This window comes from Cibotium barometz, chromosome 1 (assembly GCF_041138505.1).
Source record: "Cibotium barometz isolate CiBa-2024 chromosome 1, ASM4113850v1, whole genome shotgun sequence".
In the NCBI taxonomy this organism is placed as follows: Eukaryota; Viridiplantae; Streptophyta; class Polypodiopsida; order Cyatheales; family Cibotiaceae; genus Cibotium; species Cibotium barometz.
In genome coordinates, this window is record NC_141046.1 from 66,007,834 (window position 1) to 66,017,839 (window position 10,006).

A 10,006-nucleotide genomic window follows, 5' to 3' on the forward strand; every position below is an offset into this window, starting at 1 on the left:
TAGAGGCAAGAGTAGAGACCGTCTTAGAGAAGCACCGTAGACGATAGAGGCAATCACTATCGAGGCACATTGAGTGAGAGAAATTGACATCCAGCTGTAGGTCTCTCTCTTTATAATTAAAATATTTATAGGTCTAAACTTATATGCACCACTATTTCTCCACGAGGCTTGATGTACTCTATGTCTCAAGAATATGGATGCGACTGGAAAATAAGCTCTCAAATGTGGATTTTTTTGCATTTAGTACATTTCTCAGCATTTCCCTCTTTTGTCGAGCACGAGTTGATCTGGCAACATACAGAGTTTTTGACATTGACAACCTCCACCCAGGCTTTGCTCGTGTTGATGCTAGGACTGGCAAGCCTCTGAATTTTACATCGGCTATACTAGTAGTGACTTAGGAGTTGATACCACTAGAGAGACAAAGTTCAACACCTCAGCATGTGGGTGGAGCTAGTCCTAGTGGCACCTCCAATGATTGTGGTTGCAATAGTGTTGCTTCACATGACCAGCATGTTTTACACATGTCCACACCATCATGCTCACCCCTCCCATGAGCATCAAAGAAGCTCCAAATCACTCAGATACTAGACTACTAAACATGCTGTCTATAAACCCATAAAAATAATTCTTGGTTAGTATTTTTTTTAAATATTCTAGTGAATTTAGGTTATTTACAAATCCTTAAGAACTATAAGTACCACTTGAAGAGCAAATAGGATTGTCGTGCCAACTTAAACTTTGCACCAAACCCATTGTTGTCATCATGTGACCCTATGATCTTGTAAAACATCATTATGGAGCCGGAAACAATGTTGCACAAAATGTGCATCATGTGAGTGATCATCACTGATGTAAAAATGATACTCTTAAACAATGGCACGGGCCTTCGGGGTGCTTGCTTCCCCATCTACATGTGCCTCTACATGCCAATAGCTAATGTGGACCATAATTTCAATATGGTGAGGTTAGGGGTAGAGATGATTAGGTCATAAATATCAATTAAGTAATATAGCGCAAACATGAAACAAATAATATAAAATATAACTATTACCTACTTTGAGGAGTAATACTTGGATTGTATCTCCTGAAAAGGAGTGAATGTGTAGTTCTCTACAAAATCAACCACACAAAGACAAGCACACTAATAGGAAACTCCACTAAGCATTCTCGGAACTGATAACCTACCACTTGGCACAATGAGTGTGCTATAACTTCTTAGACTGTCTCCACCACCAGCTAATGTGTCACATACTCATAATGCCGCCATGTCCCTATCTCTTGGTCACTCACATCAAGATCTACCATCTATAGCCGTGCAAGCGAACCACATGCTGTGCAAGTTCTCTCCACACAACATTATATGGTAATGGGCATTCTCCGTGCGTGCACACAAAAGAGAGTGGATGAAATCACAAGGACTATGAGACAATTCTCTATCCTACTAAGAGAATGAAAAACATCATAAAACAATTGGAACTCAACATGGTAGCTCAATAAGGAGAAGTGTGTCATGTTGTCATGAGTACCTCAATAAGGACAAAGTGTGTCATGTTGTCATGAGTACCTCACAAACCAATGCTTACACCTTGCAAATGACCTTTGCCTAGAAATGATGCCACAAACTGAGAATACAACTCAGTTTGGGTCATTTCAAGAAAGCAAGCACCGTGCTCAATGAACATTCCTCTTGTGACTCTCTTATACAAAGCTTTCTTGAGAACTGGTGAGCCAGGACAAATCTCCTCCCAAAACCTTTCTATCTAGGCTCTAGTGGTTTTTTCTAGTGCTACAAGACCACTACTCACCCATAAAGCACTAGCCTCATTAGCATCTAAACTTTATTGTTTACTAGAGCCAACTCTAAGTGTGGTGCTATGGAAAGGATGTGAGATGTGACATTCACCTCACCCTTTATTTTGGAGCTACTTATGGCCACCACAATAGCCCGTCAAGCAACGTATCTGCACAATTCCTCTTTTTGATAACTGCATAGGAACAACAAACACTAAATCATCATGAAAATCAAAAGCTTCTGCAAACATGTCTTTAGGATGTATTAAGTCAAAAAGTTTATTGAGGACAAAGCCACTGTGGTGGACAAAGGAGCTTTGAAAAGGTTTATCCAAAGTACAAAGATTTCTCCTTCTCTCGTTATGTCCTTCACAACTTGAAAACAAATATTACAATCTTAGAATTCCTAAAGTTTTCTAACTGGAAACCCACGGCCTTTCCCTCTTCTAGTAAAATTTTTAAACTTTTCCCTATTATAGCTTAAAGAACTAGAAGGGGTGACAAAAGAAGCAAAAGAGCTAGGTGTGCCGAGGGGTAAAGAAGCAAAAGAGCTAGGTGTGCCGAGGGGTAAAGAAGGCTTCTTCAAAGGTGATGGTGAGTACTCATCTTCCATACAAGGATTAAGTTAGAGATGGTTTTAACTCCCTTAAAATTCTCATAGGTAGTAAGAACGCTACCCGGCTCATCCCCCTTTAGCTCTTTCAAAATATCTACCATAATGTTCTTGAAATAGATAAATGAGATTTAAGCGAGGACCAAATTTTGGGCTTGTCCACCAAGCCAAGAACATGGTAAGGATAGATAATACATAATAGGCTTATCTGGGAAGAGATCCTCCAATTGATTAAGGAAAAACCAAATAGTATGGTCAAACTATATAATACTAGATTCACATGAAAATTTAGGGTCAAGAAATTTGCACGCACACTTAAGATAAGGCCTAAATACATTCCATATACTTTCTGAATAATAATATGCATTAGCCTTAGTAAACACCATTGTACCCTTAGTCCTCCCATAGATCCTTGTAGGTGAAGAGCATTTGGAGGAGTCAAGAAAGAACATAGTGAACGGGGATTTTAGTAATTCCCCATGTCCAAGTATTGAACACCTTTAATGATGGCGTTCAACCTATAGTCCTCCATCACTGAAGCCAGTAGGTTGGCCGAAAAATTCCGAGTTTCTACTTGGATTGGATCCAGGAAGCTTTTATTAATAAGTGTCCAAAGTTGGTGGTGGTTAACTCCAGCAAACTCCACCTCAATCTATCTAGGTGGTAGAAAATGGTAGATTTTAGAAACTTTGGGCACCATCTCCAGCAGACTCGATTCATTCAAGGAGCACATATCCTTCTTAAAATCCTTAATGGCTTCCAAAGCAGCTTGGTCTTTGTTAAAGATACTACCTGTTGGGGGGATACTTGGGGTAGCATGGGTAGCTAAGAAGGCAGGGTTAAGCCCACATAGCATCTTTAGAAAGTTGGATAACTCCGCACCTTTAGTTGCAAAGGTAGTGAAATCCGTGTGATAGGTTTTTGTAATCAAAGGGATTTGGGTAAGAAAATCAGAGATGACCGCATCCCCCTCTTTCTTATCCTTGTCAGTAGTAGCAATGATTTTGACACAATCATTGAAAGATAGAATTTGTAGCAGGGAACCTGACGGAAATGCCTCATTGTTCGTAGAAGATAGAATCTTCTTTGAAGATTTCTTCTTCCTTGAGACAGGCTAGAACATGTTGACATGATCTAAAGGGGAGGTGCTCTATTGGAACTAAAATCCCATGAAAAAGAGATAGAATCTACCAGTCAAGTAAATTAGGTTTAGATCAGAGTAATTTGGTATTCATGACAACTTGAAAACAGTCCGCTACAGAAAGCACCATGACTGTGAGTCATAACCCCAGTCAAAATCACTACATCCTATTACACATGTCTGCGTGCACAAGTGCACACTATGTCAGTGAGGGATAATAGTAATTTGACTCTAAGCCGACTAAAATGGTGGGTCACGTTAGCCAAAGCCCTTCCCTGTGTTTAGGGGTGTGTGTGTAGCTAACATTACTTATATACAATAAACATAGCTGAATACAAAATATTCAGAACACCCAACCATTTTGTCATTATAAATGGAGTACAAGAATCAAGTACAAAGCTGACTCATGTACAACTAAACGATAGTTGATGACATGTTGCATCAAAAACAAAAAAGCAATACTCATTGTATGACTCCAATAATATTGGCTTTCTCAACTTTAACCCAAATACTACAGAGGGAAGATCTTGTTACCTGCATCCATACAAACAGACAAACTAACATTGTTAACCTATATGTGTTTTGCAGGTGTCAGACCTATCCACGTGTTATAGATATCACCCTTACATTTGAGGTTTAAAGAAAAAGAAGCCAATTTGAAATTGTCATAACATTTTAGTGTGTCAATCTACTATGATCAGTAAGTTAAGGCTCTGGCTACCCGAATGAGCACTTAAATCACCCAACCAAAAGTCTATAGGTTAACCAACTCATTCCCTACCAATATCTTTAGGAATTAGCCAACAAACAAGGCTTTCTAGTCCTAAGTTAAGTAGCAACCCACAAAAATGAACTAGCTATAAAACCAAAAAAGGAGATTTATTCAGTTTTAGTGCCCCAATTGGGCCAATATGAAGATATGACCCATATAGTCTAATTATGCCTATAAAAACCAAATAGTGTAGGCCAACATATAGCCTTACATTCAGATTAGTTATCCAATAGTGAGACCTAAGAATAGCTCTACAAATTATAGGCTGGTCATTTTTAAGACCAACATCTGGACTTTCAACATAAGAGTCTTGACCATGAAGGTATGCATATATCATCCAAACCTGCATACCCATGCGCAAACAAGCTGTAATATAACAATCGTGTGCTAGACAAAAGAACATTCAAGCCAATGTGAAGTCCAGTAGTATGACCTACAGTAAGATAAACCACAATACTAGAGCTAAGCATGGCCTGCAAATTAGTCAAACCCACTCTCCTAAGCATAGAATGCCAATTATATAACATAGATCAGAGTAATCAGATCAACATGCCATATTTGTGTGAAATTATCTTCAAAGTATGCAATCATCCTGTATCATAACATTATGTTTATTTCCTAAGCATAATAATATCCAACTTAATGCTTAGCAGATCAACTAACTGTAAGTCCAAATACAAAGCCTATTCAAGTTCCTCGGCTAAATCAAGTATATCAACATTAAACCTAACCCATACTGTAGTGCCTGTGACTAGTCAAACCATGAAGCATACGTGTACAAACTATGCAAACAAACCATCTACAAAATCATCTATCAGACCTGTTTAGGCATGACCAGAGAATCAAAGCCTCTCCAACTACAAATCAAGCTCAGTTGGGCAAGCACCTCATGCAACAGTAGCATGCAGCAGCACAAAGGTAAATTAGTTTGCCATACCAGCACAACACCGCCAACAGAGCTTATCTTGTTTGAGCACCCCAATACCATCAATACCTATGCAACCATTATTATGCGCACTAGAGCAAAGTCTGCAAGTAAGCAGCCTTTCTAACATAGTTAGCAGTAGAGCCACTAATAGGCATACTTTAGGCATAACCCATTTCTTTTGTATTCAGTCTATAATACCAACAAATCAACACATAAGACAAGTACCCCTATACAAAGCTTACATATAAGTAAATCATGTACCATATAAGTTGCACATGCAATAATCTATAACCCACAAGCTAGGCTCTCACGCCAGAATAAAGTTTCTCAGAAAAACTATATGTATCACAATTCTTGAGAGAAGTTAATGTAAAAAAGTCTTTATACTCTTTTGGGGAGAGTGCAATGTTCAGAAAGCAGGTGCCTGACCTTGAAAAACTACTAGATGAAAATTCAAAAGAGTCGATTCTCAACAAGGAGTAGAGAGGGGTGTAGAAAATGCAATAGTAGTGTAAGATTACTTTTGGTAAAGTATAGCTATTTTCTTCAAATTTTTCACGTGTCAGTCAAGAGTGAAGCCGAAGTTTGAGAGCTTGACAAAAACGGCATTTCAATCTATTTTTACCCACTGAAATTTGGGAAAACGGGCTGAAAATATATCAAGCACTTTAAAAAAAAGATTCAAATTTTACTAGTTTTTAGTTAAAATACTGGCAAAATATGCAAATTTAGCCAAGAAGACCGGTTATTTTGACCGGTTTTAAAGAATGCTTTTAGCCAGTGGGGGGGACCGGGGTATTGTTTGACGTGGAAAGTTTCGTACCGGAGCATCGCTCATGGGTCCTTCTTTTGGCGACTTTTATATAGTGCGTTTCTAATAAGTCACTCACGCAAGAAACGTGGTATGCGTTCATCTTCTAGATTCGACATGAAATACTTTAATTATAAGACTGTTCCTCGGACAATAAAAAAAACCGTCTGCACTGTGCTTGCCTTGAGGATGAATCTTCGTAGTCGAAGTCAATGAGCAGGAACATGTTGGCTTCTCTCTGAGAAGCTAGGATAAGAAGGAGTACCAAGGCCTAGGAGTGACCGAAAGGAACACGTTATTGCTTCAAAGACGGCCCTTTGACTCCAGCAACGCAGCTGCTAACCCAGATCCGCATTACTATATGGCTTCTCAACAAACCCTCCTCCCTCTACCCATTATTACCTTCTCATTAATGCATTGCAGTGCCTTCAATATAACGCAGCTTTCAACAATTAGTAGCGGGGAGCTTCGTCCTTATCTTGCCTTAACATCTTCGCTCAAGGATCATGGGCGAAAGGTTTGTTTTTCACGGCGTTCTCCTTGCAACCATATGCGAGGCCGCTGATATTATCAATGAGCACCGTCGAATTCATCCCTTTTGGCAAAACGTAAGGAGCAATTTTAATACATGGCTTTGATTATTTTGCAGCATTTACCATGGTTTAGGCTGACATGAGTATGCATGATGATGATGATCGTATGCAGCTTTGTATGTGCTATAATCGGCAAATCATTGAGGAGATTCAAGAGTTTCTCCACATCGGCAAGGGCTTGAGCAAGCTCTATGCCACGGTGGACTTTGGGGTCGCCAGGGTGGCGAAAACACGTGTTGTCAGGCATGCACCCTTCCACCCGACGTGGAACGAATCGTTCCACGTGTTCTGTGCCTTTGATGAGGTGGCGGCTAATGAGGGCCTGACCATCAGTGTGAAAGACGATCTGCCCATCGGATCCGTGGTGCTGGGCAGAGCCCACATCCCGCCCAGCGAGCTGCTGTCCGGACAGATCATAGAAAGTTGGTACGACCTCTGCATCAACCATGATTGCAGCAAAGTAAGGGGCAAGATCTTGGTTAGGCTGCAGTTTGTGAAGGTGGAGGATGACCCCTATGTCTGTTGGGGGGGTGGCCTTATCAACTCAATGTCAGGCGTCCATTACAGCTACTTCAGGCAAGAAAGGGGTAACAGAATACGCCTCTACCAAGACGCCCACATGGCGGAGGGCTTCATGCCGCCGATAGCTCTAGATGGGGACCGTCTCTACGAGGCAACCAGATGCTGGGAGGATCTATACAAGGCCATTGCAGGAGCTAGGCACTTGATTTACATAGTAGGATGGTCAGTTTACACTAAAATAACACTGGTGAGAGACATGGAGAGGATGATTCCGGGCGCGGAAGGGGTGACACTTGGGGACCTGTTGAAGAGGAAGAGCGAGGAGGGCGTTCGAGTGTTGTTGTTGGTGTGGGATGACCGGACGTCAGTGAACGTGCTGAGTATAAAAACGATAGGGATCATGCACACGCATGACGAGAACACGGAGGCTTACTTTGCCGGCACGAAGGTGCAATGCGTGCTGTGTCCTCGCAATCCGGACGACGGGTCCAGCCTAGTCCAAGGGTTAAAGACAGGTCTGATGTTCACACACCACCAGAAGGCCGTGGTGGTGGACGTGGCTCTCTCAGAAGACAAGGAAGAAGGAGAAGCATCAGGAGGAGAAGATGCAGAGAAGGTGGGCGGCGCCCGCAAGCTGGTGGGCTTCGTGGGCGGGATCGACCTCTGCGACGGGCGCTACGACACGCAATCTCACTCCCTCTTCCGCACGCTGGGCACGCCCGCCCACAAGGACGATTTTCACCAGACCAACTTCGATGGGGCTTCTCACAGGCTGGGCGGGCCGCGGGAGCCGTGGCACGATGTGCACGCCATGGTGGAAGGCCCCTGCGCATGGGACATCCTCTACAACTTCGAGCAGCGATGGCTGCGCCAAGGCAAGAGAGGCGCCCTCCTGAACGTCAAAGAGCTGAGTCTTCTCAGGCCGCCTACAGAAATCACAGCAGAGGATGATGAAGAAGCCTGGAATGCGCAAATCTTTCGATCTATCGATGAAGGAGGCGTTGTTGGGTTCCCTCAGAACCCTGACATCGCCGCCGCCATGGGGCTAGTTTCCGGCAAGGAGCATACCATAGATCGCAGCATTCAAGACGCTTACATTTGCGCGATCCGGCGCGCCAAACACTTCATTTACATGGAAAATCAGTACTTCGTGGGAGGCGCCGCTTCCTGGAGCGCGCACAAAGACTCCGGAGCCTTGCAGCTCATCCCCATGGAACTCACCCTCAAAATAGTGAGCAAGATCGAGGCAGGAGAGAGATTCGCAGTCTATATTGTGGTCCCCATGTGGCCGGAGGGGGTGCCCGAGAGCTCCAGCGTCCAAGACATTCTACACTGGCAGAGCATGACCATGGAGATGATGTACAAGAGAATCGCAAGAGCGCTCCAGGCCAAAGGGATGGGCGGCCAGGCAAAGCCCACTGACTACCTCAACTTCTTCTGCTTGGGCAACCGAGAAGTTAGTTACCCAGACGAATACAAACCTACTGACGCTCCGAGGCAAGGCTCACACTACGCTATTGCTCAACGTCAACGGCGATTCATGATGTATGTGCATGCCAAGACCATGATTGGTAAATATTTCATTGCCTTGTGCTATCCCAACTAGGCCCTAGCTTGGATGGTATTAATGAATTTTAAGTTTGAGATGGTATAAGTTGTGACCTTAGATATAGATTGACATTACATACTCATATTTTATGTATGCATTTTTGCAGTCGATGATGAATATATTATCGTTGGTTCTGCCAATTGTAACCAACGTTCCATGGATGGTGCTCGTGACTCGGAGATTGCGATGGGCGCCTATCAACCACACCATCTTGTTAATGAAACAATTTCAAAACGGCCTGGAGGACAAGTCCATGGCTTTCGTCTTTCTCTCTGGTATGAACATCTCGGGGAGCTTCATGATGACTTCTTGCACCCGGAAAGCATAGAGTGCATTAGCAAGGTTCAAGCCACATCTCAACATCTATGGGACCTCTACACTCAAAATACCCCCGTTGATATGCCTGGTCATCTATTGCCATATCCCATAACCATCGAGTCCAATGGTGATTTGAAATCCCTCTTTGGCTATGAGACCTTTCCTGATACCAAAGCTCGAGTCTTAGGAACACATACAGCCACACTACCCCCCCTTCTTACTGTATGATGTCATTTCTTTTGGGATGGTCTTGCTCACAAACATTTTTGGATTCTTTTGGGATGGTCTTGCTCACAAACATTTTTTGGATTCTTCAATAATACTAGGATTTGAACATTTTTGGATTCTTCAATAATACTAGGATTTGTGATAAAGACATGCTTTATAAAGCATTATTGAAAGCCTTTTATCTATTTTTTAAGATGCTAATGCCAAGAGTTTTTCAAGATTGTGAACACCTTAATGGTTATCATCAAATGCCTTCCTTGAGTTTATGAAGCTGATGTACTGAACAAACTTCCATGAAGTTTTTTTTCATAGTTGTTTGAACTAACTCTAGCATTATATGAAGTAGACCTCTCTCTCTCTCTCTCTCTCTCTCTCTCTCTCTCTCTTTCACACACACACACACACACACATGGGAAATCAAGTACTATGTGAGCCTAATCTTTTATTTTGGTATTTTTCATGGACCTCAAGGTGTTAAATTGGGTAGTATGGGTACATGCACCCTTAAAGGGCAACTTAATGACGGGTAAGATTGGGTGAAGCCACTTTTAAAATGAGCTTCTCAAGGAAAAATTTTCCATATGGGTAACTTTATCAACCCATAACTTATGTGTTACTTAAATAAGGTAGTATTCTTCATGGTCTTCAAGGTGTTAAAGAGGATAGTATGTGTGCAT

At 42.2% G+C, this 10,006-nt stretch overlaps 1 protein-coding gene across 2 annotated transcripts; it reads left to right on the forward strand.

The window, feature by feature from the left end:
- Positions 1-6,183: 6,183 nt before the first annotated feature.
- On the forward strand, positions 6,184-9,439 carry LOC147642338 (phospholipase D alpha 1-like). Of its 2 annotated transcripts, XM_086805462.1 has the most exons (4): positions 6,184-6,667; positions 6,765-8,745; positions 8,890-9,364; positions 9,403-9,439. In XM_086805462.1, exons 1-3 carry the CDS (start codon positions 6,566-6,568, stop codon positions 9,327-9,329), a joined length of 2,523 nt encoding a protein of 840 aa, XP_086661588.1. In that variant the 5' UTR covers positions 6,184-6,565; the 3' UTR covers positions 9,330-9,364; positions 9,403-9,439. The 2 variants fall into 2 exon arrangements, with proteins under 2 accessions (XP_086661588.1, XP_086661581.1); XM_086805455.1 differs by having other exon boundaries at positions 6,186-6,667; positions 8,890-9,439.
- The last annotated feature ends 567 nt before the right edge of the window (positions 9,440-10,006 follow it).